This window comes from Scleropages formosus, chromosome 7 (assembly GCF_900964775.1).
Source record: "Scleropages formosus chromosome 7, fSclFor1.1, whole genome shotgun sequence".
Lineage (NCBI taxonomy): Eukaryota > Metazoa > Chordata > Actinopteri > Osteoglossiformes > Osteoglossidae > Scleropages > Scleropages formosus.
The window spans coordinates 33,137,167-33,154,325 of NC_041812.1; the positions used below are offsets into that span (position 1 = coordinate 33,137,167).

Genomic DNA, 17,159 nt, shown 5'->3' on the forward strand with positions numbered 1-17,159 from the left:
ATTGTAGCACTCTAACAACAGCAATGCATTTATATTCCATAATTGTCAGACATTACAAATTTATGGGCATTCACATTGCATAAATCTCAGTACTTTACAGCTTATGTAAAATCAGATGTCAGTTTTACAACATATGCTCCGTTGCTTGAATTATCACCACCTTCTGGTTCTGTAAAAGCAACATATTTAATTTTACATGACCAAATAAACAGTACTGAGAACAAATCAAACAGTGACCAGAAGATTGAATGATTTTGCATTCTTCACAATATTACCATCAGTCACATTCCCAACTATGAGTTTGGTTTCGAACTCAGCAGTGAAAAAAGCTAACCTTGCTGATTGTATTTAATTATAAGAGAGGATTGTTGTAATTTGCTCAAGTGAGATGTGTACAGCATTTTCAGATCTATATTCACTGCTGTCCTAATGCTCTAAAGGCCCTTAGTGAATTTATTATGAATTTATATAATATCAGAAGGCAGTTTGTTTCCTATAACCTTAGAATGCACAATTCTGGTTGTCAGAAAAATAAATCTTACACAGTATGGAAGTTCTATGAAGTAAACTGTAATTATTGCCATGGTGACCACTTGAAATACCAGGTAAGTTCACAAATTACTAATTTAACTGCTTGAATGTAACAAAAAATTTTTGTAAAATCCAGTACACTGTACTATGGTACTACAAGCCTACTCAAACTGCAAAAAGTTCATGTTAGGATACCATGAAAGGATGTCAAAGCACTCTCCTACACTTATGAATATTCATCTGGACATGTAGCTTAGTCAGCAGGAAGTCCTTCCGTGTTTAGTCCCACTCTCCTGAGGGACAACTTGTACTTCCTCGTTCCCAGGTGCACAATGTCTTCAATTTCATCTGCCAGGTCCCGTCTCCCACTCACAGCCATAGCTTTGACCAGCTCAGGGATGGCACCTGGTCCTGCTTCCCCCCGTGTCCTTGCCCAGTGGAAGAGAATCTCCAGAACTAATGCGCTCAGATTGTCTCTGATTAGTGGAGAGAAGCAAGGGTGAAGGATATGTTTTTACATGTGTATTCAAGTTTTACAGTCTGTTCTACCTTCACAAATGTCTTCTGCCTTCACGCTCTATCAATAAAATAATGATTTGTCAAGATATATCTACTTCTCAGCTCCTGCCTACTGCTTGCTGCACTGAACATTAACTACACTGTAGCACCTACCTGTGTTTGTACCGAATACGGTCTAGCTCCTCGTAACTGAAGCCCAGATTGATGCCAATGGGAAGCCAGTCTTGCCCAATTCTTAGGGAGATTGCAAGGAGGTTGGCTTCTGTCAGATAGCCATTCTCAGGGTCCCCTAACTGGAGTGGGGGGTACTGGGGTGTGCCCATGTCTCCTACATCTGACTTAACCCCCTTGGAGTGAGACACAGAAATTAATATACATAATGGGAATGAATACATACTAAATAGGTTACTGCAGCCTTTTAATAATTATTCAATCAACCATAAAACTCAGACATCACTAAAGCCTGAACCTAAAACTTGCATATTTTAAGGTGTTTTAATTCTTGCACCTTTCTGTAGGAATAATTTGAGAAGTAGTTATGAACTCTTAACCTGGATGCTTCCAGTACACCAGCTACTGCTGTAGATCCAGTTTCCAAGGTTAATTTTTCAGTATACATTTTCAGAAGCAACATAATGGTTTATTCCAAAATTTAAATATCATCATACATTTTCTGACAGGCTGTCACTGGTTGTTAAATACAGCAACAAAGAGTAATGGTGCAAGATCTGGAAAAAATAAACAGGTGCTACTTACAGGTAGCATCAGAGGTAATGTAGTCAGCCACTGGCTGTCCGGTCCTTTCCTCTTCTGAACCACTTCCTGTGGAGTGTCCTTTGGCAGCTCCCCTCGATAAAATGATACCTTGAAATACGGTGGGCAGAGAAAACATTAAAACAATAACTGTAAAAAAAATATCCTAGAAAATTACAGCACTAGACAATGGTAACCTAACACCAAAAATTTACTAAATTGAATTTAATATTAATTCTGTTTAAAAGTTTTGTATTTAACACTAATGCCCATCTACATTCTACCCCTCCTTACCTGTCCTCTTACCGATTCCTGTTCTCTTTTGTTATGACAAATATATACTTCTTTATGATTCTTCAAGTGGGAGTAAAATACAAAACAAAGTTTTCCATCTACACAGTCTGGTCTGTCTGGAATAAAAGTAAGTGATTTGCAAAATTTTCACTGCTGTAGATCCAAAAGATGTACAGAAAAACATCAATAATCACTGAGATTGGTCATCTGCACACTACTCTGTATATGCCTATAACAAAAGGTCTGGTAAATACTGACCTGTGCAGATATCGATGCCTTTCTCAAAGCCAGCAAAGAACTGCTCTCCCTCCAGCAGCTCACATAAATCTGAGGGCTGAGGTCCATAGTACTGTGCAGACAAGCACTGAACAGTTTTCTCCACCTGGAGAATGAAACAACCTCTCAGTCATGAACACTGTATGGCAAGTGCATTTGGCATTCAGACTCATGGGGGTTAAAGTTTTATCTATCATTACCATTATTATCTACCTAACCATGAGCTACAAACATCAGATTCGTACAAGAAAACATTTTACATTTTTTAACTGCTTGTACTATATCAAGGTTTCAAGTTTAGTCACACATATATTTAACCAGTAGAAGTCTACAATCAGTACCTCTTTTTTTTCTTGCTGTATGCCTGTGTTAAAGCGCTCTGTGTCACTACGTGAGAAGAGCGCTCTACAAAAAATAAAAATAATAATAATAATAACAACAACAACCAGTACTGTGGAATTCTTGTGTTGGATTTCTCTTCCTACAATAAAGTACAATGGTAGTGGGGTGTGGAAGATTATAAACAAACAAAAAACAAAAGTGCATGACAATATAGAGCAGTACAATACAGATGTGCAAAGACAATTCAATACAATACAAATAATGTAAGCAATGGATATTTACAATGGTGCAAGGTGGCAGTGTGCAAACTGACAGCAGGCTTTTAAAGTGCAAACAGCTGTCAAATTTGGCAGTAACAGTTTAACAGATCAGTAGTGTGATAATAGTGGGGGGGTGAGATCAGTGGTGGTTCAGTGATCTAATGGTCTGTGGGTGGAAGTTGTCTCTGAAGTGAAAGGTGAGGGTGGAGATGCTCCAGCTGTGTTGGCCAGAGGGTAACAGATACAAGAGAAGATGACCACTTGGCTGTTGTTCATGATGAGATACTCAGCCTTTCTTTGACAGCAGGTGGTATAGATGTCTTGCTGCATCCCTGACAGTCCTTTTTAGCAGTTTCAGATCCTGGGCAGTCAGTCATGCTACCAAAACACACTGTAATGCCCCTTGTCAGGACACTCTCACTGGTGAAGCAGTAAAAGTTCACCAGGTTATTTTACTGTACCCCAAAGCTCTTTAGCCTCCTTGGGAAGAAAAGCCTCTGATGCTGTACCCCAAGAGGGAATCAAAGCTGGAAGCCCAAAACCTGAAGTTGCTATTTCCATTGGTGAGATCAATGTAAAGATCAGTGTGGACTGGGGGGTAACTCCCTCTGTTTTTATAAAAGCCAACAATGATCATGTCTTGTCGATATTCAGAGTGAGGTTGTTTTCCTGGTACCATGAAGTCTTTTACCTCCCTCCTGTAGGCACCTTTACCAATGTTGCTTATGAAGCCAATCAGTGGTGGTGTCTGCAAACTTGAACATGCTGTTACCTCATGCTTTGCCACATAGTTGTAGGTGAATTTATTGTATAACAGTGGGCTGAGTTAGCAGCCCTATGATACACCAGTATTGAGAACCAGGATGGATGATGATGATCTGGCCAGTTTTCACTGTCGGAGGCCTATTTGTCACAAAGTCGAACACCCAGCTACAGAGGGAGTTGCACAGTTTGAGGTCCCCAAGTTTTAACCCCAGTTTGAATGAAGCAATAGTGTTAAATATAGAGCTGCAATCAATGAACAGTATCCTGACACAGGTGTGTTTCTTTTCAAGGTGTCCCAGAGCAGTGCAGGGCAAGGAAAATGGCATCATCCACAGATCTGTTGCGTCAGTACGCAATCTGTAGTTGGTCAAGGGTGGCAAAGATGTTACAGTTGATGTAGCACATGACCAGTCTTTTCAGGCACTTCATCACTATACAGGTTAAAGTGATGGGGTGGCAATCATTAAGGCAAGAAACATATGATTCTTCATAAAACAGAACAGGACTGTCCACAGAGACAAGCTGACACCTGTGACAACTGGGTGGCATACGTCTTAAGGACACGTGATGGGATGCCATCAGGGTCAGTGGCTTTCAAGATTTAACCTCTTTAAAAGTTTTACATCAGTCTCCGTTCAGTGTGGATACCACCTTTTTCACCGCATTTGAGTTGTGAAACTCAAACCAAGTATAAAAGTTGTTAAGCTTGTCCAGAAGTAAGATGGGGTGTCTGTAAGAACAGATGGTTCGGGTTTGTAAAACCACACACCACCCCTCCTTTTCCTTGTCAGTCACCAAGATGCGATCCAAGTGGTACACTGAGAAACCCTGGGCTTCAATGGTTCTGTGTGGAATGTTAGGGTCCAGTCAGATCTCTGAAAAGCAGAATGCACTGCACTCCTGTAAAGCCTTTTGAGAGCCAATGTGACAGTAGAGCTTGTCCATCTTGTTTTCTCACAGAGTATAAAGGGTAGCCAAACAGGCTGGGGATGAGAGGCAAGGTTGGATGCTACCACACCTGAGCCAATGTGCCACTACACATTCCACTCCTCCTCCTCCATGTTTGCCCACTTACATTTATATAGCTGCGTTATTTTTACTGGAGCAATTTGGGCTAAATACCTTGCTAAAGGGTACTATAGCATTATTGAAAATTTAAACCGTACCTTCGGACTCAAAGGCAGCAGTTTTACCCACTACGCCATCAGCTGCACCCTGTTTTACAAAACATCACATTCAAACATAAATAACAGACCTGCAGAGTCTGTAGAGGTCTACAATCAGTACCTTGTTAGAAGGTAAACACTGCAACAGGACTTGCTGTGGATCAGCTTTCCTCTGTAGGACGAGGAACTGGACGTGGAATTGCCTGAGTCTTTGGTACACTTTTCTGATCACTCCACTTACACAGCGCTGAGTAGTGTACCATAACCAGTACCTGAAAAGAGATATTAAAAGTAAGTTCTATTCACAAAACAAACCATGAGAATCACTGTTTAATCAATAATCATTAAAATTAGACAAAACATTAAAATGAACATTAAAATAAGCATTTCAATTACACTCAAAAATTCTTAAATTTAAAAATATATATACAAAATATCTGCCCTGACACACCATTCACAGAGCAGCATTGAAAAGATCACAAGGGTTCTGAGTTGCATTTTGACAGGGACAAAAGTACATTTAATTTTGGTAGCAGCTTATGCAGACAACATTTCTATGCATTACATTTACTCATTTAGCAGACACTTTTCTCCAAAGTGACGTGCATCTCAAAAAAAAAGCAGGCATTCAGTTTTTAAGAATTACTATCTTATGTTCTTTTTTCAACGTGAATTTATAAAAAAAAAACTTTAATGCTCAAAAATTGTTGTAATAATTGGTCTCATGGGACAAGGAGGAATAAAATGACAGTGAGAAAGAAAAGAACAGGACAGTATAGTGAAGAGGTAAACAAGTGAGAGCTCCAGCACACTTTATGAACCTTAAAATGGCAACATTTATCTATATTTAACTTAATATCCATAAGAGATTCATATTGCAGCCGCACAACAATATTTGAAAATATGGTTACATTTTTCCCCATTTACTTTACAAAATTCTGATTTGCAACATTAAACGAATATATTCACAACACTAACAAAATAACTATATCATAACCCTATGGCCTCCTGCAGGAGCAAACAAATTTTCAGAAATTTCCCTTTAATACACTGTTTACAAAGCAGCAGTAACTTTCTAACAAGAAAAAAATTACAAATAAATTAATAAATTATACATGCATAATATCTAAAATTTTAAATAACTAATATGGTTATTTGGATTACAATATAAAGAATAACAGCTCCACTGTATGTAATCTATTCAAATGTAAAAGACTGAACCTACTGTACTTTGATATTATAATGAGATTAATCCCAAATAATAGTAATGAAAAAAAAGTGGAACAAAGGAGTACAGTGTATTTAAAAAATACTATTTCTGGCAGGGGGCTTGGCCAGGTCCTGCTCTCTGGTGGGTCTGGAGCCCTGTTTGGGATGCCCTGCAATGGACTGGTGTCCTGTCCTGGGTGTGTCCCCTGCCCCTTTAGCCTTGCGCCCTGTGTTGCCGGGTTAGCCTCCGGTTTGCTGCAACCCCACTTGGGACAAGCGGTTTCAGCCAGTGTGTGTGAGTTCTGGTAAGTTACAAAATACTACCTGGTCAAGTTACAATTCTTTTCAAAAATTATTTCAACAACATATTTTCTGTCTGAAGTAAAATGAGTACACCTTCTATTTACCCATTGAGCCAACACATGGCAGTAAATCTAATTAAAACAGAATGAGCTTGGTTGCAGTGTTTGCAGTTACTGTATGATTAATGTTGAGTAACATGCTTCTAATAGTGCAAGAAAAAATCATCGCATTAATACAATAGTCAAAAACAGATTAAATAAAAGTAGTGAGTAGGTGAACAATGCACATGCTTATGAGATCAATCAACAATTACTATTAAAAAGGAGTTTGTGAAGATGCTGTGGCTTAACAATTTTAGTTTATTGACATTGCTCAGAGTTAAATAATACAATGTGATGCATATTATCCATTCATCCAATTTCAATAACTGCTTATCATGAGCAGTTTGTAGTGAACCAGAGCCTATCCTGACAGCACTGAGGACAAGGTTAAGGGGAGGGGGGTACACCATGGATGGGATGCCAGTCTATCACAAGGTAGCCACACATACACACATAAAGGGCAATTTAGAGTCACCAGTTCACCTTAACTGCATGTCTTTGGACTGTGGAAGGAAACTGGAGTACCTGAAGGAAACCCACATAAATACAGGGAGAACATGCAAATTCCATACAGCAAATAAAAGTAATTTAATGCACACTGCTGTTTTAATTATTTAAAATCTACAGAATGTGGCCAGTGAAATACATTTTGGGATGTCTGTATTAATTTTTTCCAAAAATTAACTTCAGGATCCTAAATGTGTTCCTAAGATGAGGCGCCAGTGTATAATATGTCCACACTGAACAGATTACTACTGTGTATCACTTCTACAGTTTATGCATACAAGAAGTGTAAATAAATCCTGACAAACACTGACAACCATTTCAGTATTTCAGGGAAACAGAGATGTACATGAGAAAGGTAAACATTTCACTGATACACACCAAGAGAAATGGGTAATCGTGAAGACAGCATATAGGTGGGTGACATGAAGGGAAGATTGCAATGTTATGTCCATCCAGGTGTGGCAAGTTGGGTCGGCATGCAGCAGGTACAGGCAGGACCGGTCCAGTGTGTGGCCTACATAGTGAGAAGACATGTCAACTTAAACGAGTTAAACTGATTCTTAGCTTTGTTTCATGTGTAATTTATACAGCATCCAGCAGGATCAAGCCAATATAGTTACAATACATCTCGTACATTTCCACATACAAAGAAAAATGGGATTGATGTATTCATACATACCTGTTAGCCCTGGAGGTAGTGGGACCTGCACCTTGACTGGTTGAAGGAAGGGCAGGTTGGGTGACTGAGACAAACAAAGCAGGGGACTGACACTGGCCTGAGGGTCATTACTCAATTCTCGCACCACAGACAATTCCACCTGCAAGACCTGCATGCAATATTTCATGCTGACAAATAGTCACTGTGAATCAAACTAATACAGTGAGTCCTCTACTTAGAAATTTAACAACAAAGAATTGGTTCATTACTTGAAAAGGTTATTAGTTAAACGTAACATGGAGTGTTTCACGGAGTCACCTTCAGTCAAAGGGGCAGTATTGGACTATGTGACTGTACTTCAGTCATACATCTGGAGAGTTGTGTGTCACTTACCAGTGTAAATAAGAAAGCATAATAAAAAACCCGTCAGAGCTAGAGCAAGGTTGTTCAAAAACTTAAAGCTGTGCTTACTACATGTGATCACTGTATGTCGGAAAATGGTATAAAAATTTTGTTTTGCAATTTGAATTAGTAGGATACCTCTTTTTATGAAAAATTAAACACTAAATACTTCTCAAATAAGTTTGTAAAAGTGCAAACTTTGTTGAAGTATGTTAATCAGGGACCCACTGTATCTTTGTGTTGTCATGTAAATTCTGAGAATCTACTGATAATAGTGACATCTTCCTAAAAAGCCTCATAAAATGTTTCCAATTAATCTCTCAAGACAACAGATAGGAAACCTCAGCATGAAAAGGCCAAGATGTTGACTACTTTTGATTATGCAAAAAGTTTTATCATCTTGCAATTCTGATGTGAATCTAATTATTTCAGAACATACAGTATGTGCTTTTACCCTGCGTTGGGGTACATACCTGAAGAGTTACTATGCGGGTCTCCAGAGTACAGCAAGGGAGGAAGGTGAGCTTAATTCCAGGATCAACACTGGATACCAAAAGAGTGCCCTCTGGTGAAACAAAGCAGCTGTCCCTGACTGGACGGGACACTGCCACAAACCAGGAGAAATGGTTTACCAGGCAGCAGGCAAGCTTTGGAGAGAGAAAAGAGATCATGTCATTACAGTAACCCTACAGGTAACTGCTTTAAAAAAAGAAAAAAAAAAGTTTAGTGAATTAAAATTAACAATTTTTTACTGCAGTTGTTAATGTCAAATGCCAAACAAATAACTATCATAACATTGATCATTTTAATATTATTAGTGTTAAAACTTCACTGAAATTCAAAGGGTGTCGAATTTGTACAGTTATTAAACTGATTCTAAGGTTAAGCGCCATTCTGCATTTATACCCATGCTGGGCGTCCTTTAGGCCTGACACTGTTTTTAGGACTCCCCCTCTTAGTCTGTGTATCTAATGTCTTCCAGGATTGGTCATCAAATGTTCTCAGAAACACCTCACGCCTAGACGATCGGCGATATGGTATGCAAACCTGGACTGGCTATGAGAGACAAGAGAAGAGGAAAGAAGAGGAATGAAGAGAGCAACTAGCAAACATAGAAACTACTTTTAATTAGAGCTTTGTTGTACAGCTTATTGACCTTCTGAAAAAGCACTCCATGTGGGCGCAGTTCTAAAGGCCAGCTCAACAGGTAATCGTGCTCTTCCAACCAGACCCACTTTCTGTCAGGCTTCTTCTCAGCCCATTCCAGTTGAGTGATGGCATCCACACACCTCTGTGGAAAAAGCAGCTCTGCTCCTCTTGGAAGGAATACGTGACAACCAGCTGGTGAGACAAAAAAGCTGACAAAAGAGACTGATTGATCGTCCAGTCACATTTCATTTAGTACAGCCATTTTGTCGCAAAGAATTAGGACACAAGTTTTTTTCTAATATAGCTTTATGTGACCTCTTATGAAATGCAAATACAGAGATAAATCAGTTGCTATTGTCTAAGTTTTAAAATCAACATAAGTAACATCTCAAAACAAAAGATCTGCTTCACAGGAATAAGAAAAATTGTACTGAGATTATGAACGCCACAAAGTTGACAGACACTAGTTACTTGTATTAATTTATTCTCTACTATCAAACAAAAATCTCTTTCAATAGATGTTTATTGGGTACCTTCAGGTAGCCAAGATACTTCCTTTTCAGTAATCTAAAAGGGCAGACCTACATGTTAATAGCTAGCTACCTGTCAAATTTAAAGTGGAGACATGTAAACTTTAAAACAGATGAGTTTAATTTCACATAAAGAAAAGTTGTGAGTAATCATAATTAATAATTATAAACAATCTCTATTTGCCCTGTGAAAGAACAGAAATATGTTCTAACATTCACTTACCAATAAGAGATGAACATTATATTTAATGTTTATAGTTACATATGAGAGGGAAATAAAACAAGTTTTTACATTTATTCATTTACTAGACACTTTTCTCCATAGTGAGACAGTGATTATTATTTAGCTGAGATCTTTTTTTTCACAGGTGACTTACATGTTCTAAGAAGTACATGTACACTACATTTTGCATGTTTGGACTGTGGTGGGAAAGTTGAGCACCAGCAGGAAGTCTACACAGACGTATGCCAAGTAATATCTGAATGCAGAGTCAAGGTTCTGCGATGTACCAGCCCTACCTGCTGCACCACCATGTCTTCCATTATAAAAAATGCTATGAACTAGGAATTGCATGTGGTTGCTGATTAGTGGTCAGTTTAAAAAAATAAATAAAAAAGGTACCAGTGTTGATCTGCAGCAAGATGCAACTCTGGAAGATCCGCCTCTGTTTGAACTACAATTGATAAAAAACACATATGACTAAAACACGTGATCCTGAAAAAATTACAGACATACTATGTCACAGACACTGGAAGGTAAATTAGGTAAGTTATTTGGAAAAGCCTTCCCACTACAAACTGTACAAAGCAGAGAAAAATTATGTTATTCTTCAGTTTGATCACCTGGAGCCGGGAGGGTGGGTGGAGGGGTAGTAGGTCGCCCAATGGGGTTGTTACCCACATCCAGTCTCCTGAGCTCTGGCAGACAGCTCAAAAACTCTGGGACAGTGCGAAGATTGTTGCTGTTAACCAACAATTCTCTGAGATCAACAAGAGAGTCTGGGGTACAAGGGAACAATGAGAAAATGTCAATCAAGTAAAAAGGACAGTACACTTTGTGAATTGAAATAAAGAAAATGCACTATTTGCCTCAAATTTAAAAAGCATGTGTTCAAAAAACTTCATGATTAAAAAAAGTACAAAAATATTAAAATTATTGATAAAATGAGTCTAAAATCTATTAACAAAAAAGCTACACTATCTTTCTTACTTAGTGTCTCAGGTAGCTCCCTTAGCTTGTTGTGGGATAACTCAAGTTTTTGCAGTCTCAGAAGAGCCCCAGTCTCCACTGGTAGACTCTCTAGGATGTTGTAGGAGACATCCAGGGTCTGCAGGACCTCCAGCTGACCAAGGCTAGGGGGGAGAGAGCAGAGCTGGTTCCCCATAGCAGAGAAGTAGGTGAGGGATCGCAGACTGCCAAATTTGGGGGGGAGGGAGGAGAGGCAATTGTGGGAAAGGATGAGAATAGAGAGAAGGGGCATGGATAATAGGCAGGGTGGGAGGGAGGTGAAGCGATTGAATGAGAGGTCCAGGTGAGTGAGTTGTGTGAGGGATGAGAGAGACGGGGGCAAAGAGGAGAGGAGGCCTGGAAGGGGATTTCCAAGACTATCTTGGAGGCAGTGGCCTTAGAAAATGACATATGAAGAAAAACAAAAAAAATCAGAGTTGAAAAATGTGAGAATGGAAAAGGTGTCAGGTTTAATCCAGTTAAAAAATGAAATAAGAAGAAGGGGGGAAAATGAGAAGGAAAAATGGGAAATTTGCCTTTAACACTTGAAACAATGTCATTGCAAAAAGTAGCAGGAAACACTAAACTGACATTTTAACAAGTTGAATAAAGTTAAACTAGCTCTCATGCCTCGCCTATGACTCTTTAGAGGCAATACATAACAGGTTTTAAAAAATAAACTTTTTCACATCAGCATCATTAATACTTTATACACTTAAAATGAGCTATATGAAGAACTACACATACATCAACATGTCACATCCTCACATTACTTCAGACTGGTGTTCAAGGAAACAAAACTAGGTTACTGATTGTTAATTGAAAAGCTATGTGTGTGACTGCAAAGGAGTCAGTAGGTTTACTGAAATGTGTAAGGAGACTTTCCTAGACACTATTGCATTAATATGCAAGTACCTCTGATGGCCAATGAGCGCAACAGTGAGAGGTGCCCCAACACGTCCAAAGCACGTCTTAGACCCTCTTCATCCTCAGAGCCCATTCTGAGGTACAATACTTCCTTCAGTTTTCCTGGGACAGTCTTCCACAAGATTTCTAGGACATAGCTTCCACCACTGTACACATCCAGTGTCAGCCGACTGTCAACCAACATTGTAGAGAAGTTGAAGCTAGACTGAAGAGAAGAAAAAGGGAAAAGAGAGCAGGGAAAGGACAAACAAGGGGCAGGAAAGAGGTAATGTGAAGGAGTAGGTGAACTAGAAATTAAAGAAATAGGGTTTTGCACGGGGACCAAGAATGGAGAGACAGACAGAGGCTTCTGGACTGGCTCTCCTAATGCAACTACTCTTTCGCTGTAATCTCTTTGGCTTTTGCCATCTACTGCTGTCTCATGTCTCTCAATACATCTTATATCTGCTCCTCCATTCACTGCTCTTTGCTTCAGTAGACACTCTCCATTTTCTGTCCTCATGCACTGTGGTTTCTTTATACTATGCTGTTCCCCAGTTTGTTCCAGTGAGCACTCTGTCACATGGTCCATATGCAGGCTTTCCATTTCAGTGCAGAACTGGTCCATGTCTGTTTTCTCCCCCTCTTCCTCCTTGTTGTAAACATCCTCCTTCTTCCTCAAGCCCACTTGCTTTCTTCAGACTGGAACAGTTAGTACTGTGTTGGAGCTGATTTGTCCCTTGCTTTCTCTTGGGTTTTCCCAATGTCCCAGCATAGCTTCTTATTACAATAGCTTTGATATGAAGCACCAGCCTCGCAACAATATGAATGGATTTCTGTAACAAAAAACATTTTTAGGTTGCATATAGAAATGAACAGGGAAATGAGGCAATGTAAACATGTTAAAACTAAACCATAAGTAATGCAGCAGGCAAATATTGACACAATGAGAACCACTACAAACAATAAAATATGACCGTTGACCGTGACGTTATGAACTCTATTATTCACGTTTATTTTTTTCCTGTAACGGCTATACATATCATATGTCTTGCTCACAAACCACAAAGGTAAATCAAGCCAAGGTCAAGGAATTACAAGACAGTACAGCAAAGACCGCTTGTCATATTTCTCACATTGCATTGGTCATTTGAATTTGCTCGTGCCTCGTGTCATATTCCAAATTCCACATGCACTAGACTAGTTTATTGATACGCCGGGGCGAAATTTAAAACTACAACGTTAACTGGCGACATGGCTTTTGTTTTTTTCTTTCACTGCAAAGCGGCAAAGGACTGTGATTATCACAGCTTTAAAGATTCATTCAACTCATTTTAAAACACTCGAAATTTTCCAAAAAAATTCAGAAACCGGAAATTAGATATCCGCCGGTTTCTAACAGTACAGTAGTAACAGCAGCACAACAAGAAGTATACGATCAAAATGAACGATAACTTTTACTATGTTCTAAATCAGACGATTTTTTAAAATCTCGTAAATATAGGAACTGTTTATTAACAAACCAGAATAGGAAATAGTTTTAAATATTGGATACTCGTTGTACAAACCTAGTAGGACCAAAGCCATCAAAAGTACCATCGAGGGATTTGTGGCGAGTGATATTAACGTCATCACGATGCGCCTTACACAGTATCACGGGTTTTAATCTCGATACCAAAACTCTGTACATAAACAACATTGTAAACAAACATGAATACAACTATAATTACTTTCTTGTTTCCATCTTTAAATCCTGATAGGAATCCCTGCCAGGGAGAGAAAGAGGAGAGAGCCTCGGGGTGCTAAGCAGGTTGGGAAGGCTGGCTAGACGTGCAGGTCCTGGAGGAAACGGGGTCCTCGGACCGAGAGTGTTATTTCCCTGGGTGCTGGTGTTCTAATAAAACATTCGACATGAACGCTGCCTCTGCGCCCTTCTTCGCCCCAACCAAACCCACATTGGCACAATAGTTAGTGTTCATGTCTGTACATAGTTGGCTGTTCTGTTGTGATTGGTTGTTTTATTGTTTATGGGTAGTTTGTTACGAAGGAATTTTGGGTAATCCTAGGGGTGGTCCCCTCACCGTTGTAGGCGGGAGGCGGGTTGGGAGTGACCTAGGGGAACTCCCCACTATTCGCCATTACTTGTGCTGTCTGTAGCATCTTTGTTAAAACTGCTGTTACAAGACTTGTATGCAGTTAATAAAAAGCTTCTTCCTAGTAGCTCCATGGGGGATGCTACAATACAGTTATATAACAACAAGAAAAAAGAACAAAAATCAGTACTAATGTGAGTGTGTTTTTTTTCTACTGTTTCTGGTAGTTGAAATACTTCAAAGTACTGTAAAAATTTATCACACATACAAATTATGTTGGATTGTAAAGGCACAAACTGATCACTCCACCCATTATGTGTAAAATAAGCTGCTAATTTTGTTATGTTACAAAAGAATTTTAAGCATTATCTATAGAAATGAACTATAATCAGAAATTGCTTCCTTTATCCTGCAAGTCTCACGTGCCTCTATTGATGAAACATTTGCAATGTCTTTTAAATTTCAAAGACTCAAAAGTGACTTTATGACTACTCCCCTTTCTCAAACCCATTGTCACACAATTTTTAATATTCCCCAAGGTCTATTAACATTTGCATCCAAGTTTCTGCTGATACATGACAATGTGAGAAACAAATTTAAACAATTTAAAGACCTTTAAACTGTTCTTATTTTAGCAAATTGATGATTAACCTTCAAAATTAAAACAGGAGAATCCCTGGTGCCTTTTCTTCCCTGTATTTCAGAAAGCCCACAATGCAGACCTTTCACCTGTTTCAACTGGTGGACACCATTCCTAGTACACTCAAGCCAAACTCAGAAGAAATGAAAACTAAATGCAACTTATGCTAGAGAAAAGCTTCCAGCACCTGGTATTCCAACATTATGTCCTGACAGAGCAGTAAACAGACTAAAATGCTCTTCAGTTTGAATCAGAATCAGAACAAGCTTTATTGCCAAGTATGTTCACACATACAAGGAATTTGTCTTGGTGACAGGAACTTCCACAGCACAGACAGAATGACAGTGACAAGACAGATGAGAAGATAGAGTATGTGAATAAGGGATGAAAAATATATAAAAATACAAAGTACCCAATATACAAGAATAGTCACTAGATACAAATGCAAGGGAGTGTGAGTAAGAGATATGATGTGATAAATAGTTATAAATATAAATAGCGTTGTGTATTGCACTGGTTTACTCCCTGGGGGGGGGGATTTAGCTGTTCATGAGGTAGATGGCCTGAGGAAAGAAACTTTTCTTGTGCCTGGCTGTCCTGGTGCTCGGTGCTCTGTAGCGCCGGCCAGATCCCAAAGGTTCGAAGAGGAAGTGGCCTGGATGTGAGGGGTCTAGAATGATTTTGCTAGCCCTTTTACTGACTCTGGACGAGTGTAGTTCTCTGAGAGCTGGGGGGGATGTGCTGATGATTCTTCCAGCAGTCCGAACTATCTGCTGTAATCTTCTGATGTCTGATTTCGTAGCTGAGCCGAACCAGACAGTTATAGAGGTGCAGAGGACAGACTCAATGACTGCGGAGTAGAATTGCATCAGTAGCTCCTGTGGCAGGTTGAACTTCCTCAGCTGGCGAAGGAAGTACAACCTCTACTGGGCCTTCTTCACAATGGAGTCTATGTGGAACTCCCACTTCAGTTCCTGTGAGATGGTGGTGCCCAGGAACCTGAATGACTCCACTGTTGCCACAGTGCTGTTCATGATGGTGAGTGGGGATAATGCTGAGGTGTTTCTCCTAAAGTCTACGATCATCTCCACTGTTTTGAGCGTGTTCAGCTCCAGGTTGTTATGACTGCACCAGACAGCCAGCTCTTTAACCTCCTGTCTGTAAGCAGACTCGTCACCATCCCGGATGAGGCCAGTGAGTGTGGTGTTGTCTGCGAATTTCAGGAGTTTGACAGAGGGGTCTTTAGCGGTGCAGTCGTTGGTGTACAGGGAGAAGAGCAGTGGGGAGAGCACACATCCCTGGGGGGCGCCAGTACTGATTGTGCGAGTATTGGATGAGAATTTTCCCAGCCTCACTAGCTGCTGCCTGTCTGTCAGGAAGTTGGTGATCCACCGACAGATGGAGGTGGGCACAGAGAGTTGGGTTAATTTGGACAGGAGGAGGTGTGGGATGATGGTGTCGAAGGCTGAGCTGAAGTCCACGAACAGGATTCTCGCATAAGTCTCTGGTTTGTCCAGATGTTGCAGGATGTAGTGCAGTCCCATGTTGACTGCATCATCCACAGACCTGTTTGCTCGGTAAGCAAACTGCAGGGGGTCCAGCAAGGGTCCAGTGATGTCCTTCAGGTAGTCCAAGACCAGTTTTTCAAGTGACTTCATGACCACAGACGTTAAGGAGACAGGTCTGTAGTCATTAAGTCCTGTGATTTTGGGTTTCTTTGGGTTTCTTTGGGATGGGGATGATGGTGGAGCGTTTGAAGCAGGAAGGAACTTCGCACATCTCCAGTGATCTGTTGAAGATCTTTGTGAAGATAGGGGCCAGCTGGTCAGCACAGGTTTTTAGGCAGGCAGGTGAGACACCGTCTGGGTCTGGTGCTTTCCTTGTCTTCTGTTTGCGGAAGACCCGACACACCTCCTCTTCACAGATCAAAGGTGCAGGAGGGGGGGAAGGTGGGGGTGGAGGTGTTAATTGATGCGTGGGGAGAGGGTCTGAATGGGTGTGAGACAGGGTTATTCAAACTTGCCATAGAACTCATTCAAATCGTCGGCCAGTTGTTGAGTTGACACGGTGCTGGGGGATGATGTCTTGTAATTTGTGATGTCTTTCAGGCCTTTCCACACTGATGCAGGACCGTTGGCTGAAAACTGTTTCTTCAGCTTTTCAGAGTAGTTTCTCTTAGCCACTCTGATCTCCTTTGCCAGTGTATTTTTGGCCTGTTTATACAAGACTCTGTCCCCATTCTTGTAGGCATCTTCTTTGGCCTGACGAAGCTGTCTGAGTTTTGCAGTGAACCACGGTTTGTCATTGTTGTATGTATGTGAGTCCTGGTAGGGATGCACATATCCTCGCAGAAACTGATATATGATGTTACAGAGTCTGTGAGCTCATCCAGATCGCTAGCAGCAGCCTCAAAAACATTCCAATCAGTGCACTCGAAGCAGGCTTGTAAGTCCTGGCGAGATATCCTAAGGTCCAGACTTCTCGGTGTGGTGTCAGACACAAGGAGTTTAAAAGGGAAATTTCTTGA

The 17,159-nt window shown here is 40.2% G+C and overlaps 1 protein-coding gene across 4 annotated transcripts; it reads right to left on the bottom strand.

Moving 5' to 3' along the window:
- Nucleotides 1–15: 15 nt before the first annotated feature.
- Nucleotides 16–13,516, bottom strand: pidd1 (p53-induced death domain protein 1). Of its 4 annotated transcripts, none has more exons than XM_018765043.2 (16): nt 13,468–13,516; nt 11,909–12,735; nt 10,976–11,389; nt 10,609–10,764; nt 10,388–10,439; nt 9,243–9,444; nt 8,993–9,142; nt 8,560–8,733; nt 7,706–7,769; nt 7,405–7,540; nt 5,028–5,178; nt 2,356–2,479; nt 2,098–2,213; nt 1,807–1,914; nt 1,204–1,397; nt 16–1,007 (listed from the first exon to the last, which is right to left on the bottom strand). In XM_018765043.2, the coding sequence occupies exons 2-16, from the start codon at nt 12,525–12,527 to the stop codon at nt 785–787; spliced, it is 2,883 nt and encodes a 960-aa protein (XP_018620559.1). In that variant the 5' UTR covers nt 12,528–12,735; nt 13,468–13,516; the 3' UTR covers nt 16–784. The 4 variants fall into 4 exon arrangements, with proteins under 4 accessions (XP_018620559.1, XP_018620558.1, XP_018620557.1 ...); XM_018765042.2 differs by having other exon boundaries at nt 2,110–2,213; nt 7,706–7,853; XM_018765041.2 differs by having other exon boundaries at nt 7,706–7,853.
- Nucleotides 13,517–17,159: the final 3,643 nt, after the last annotated feature.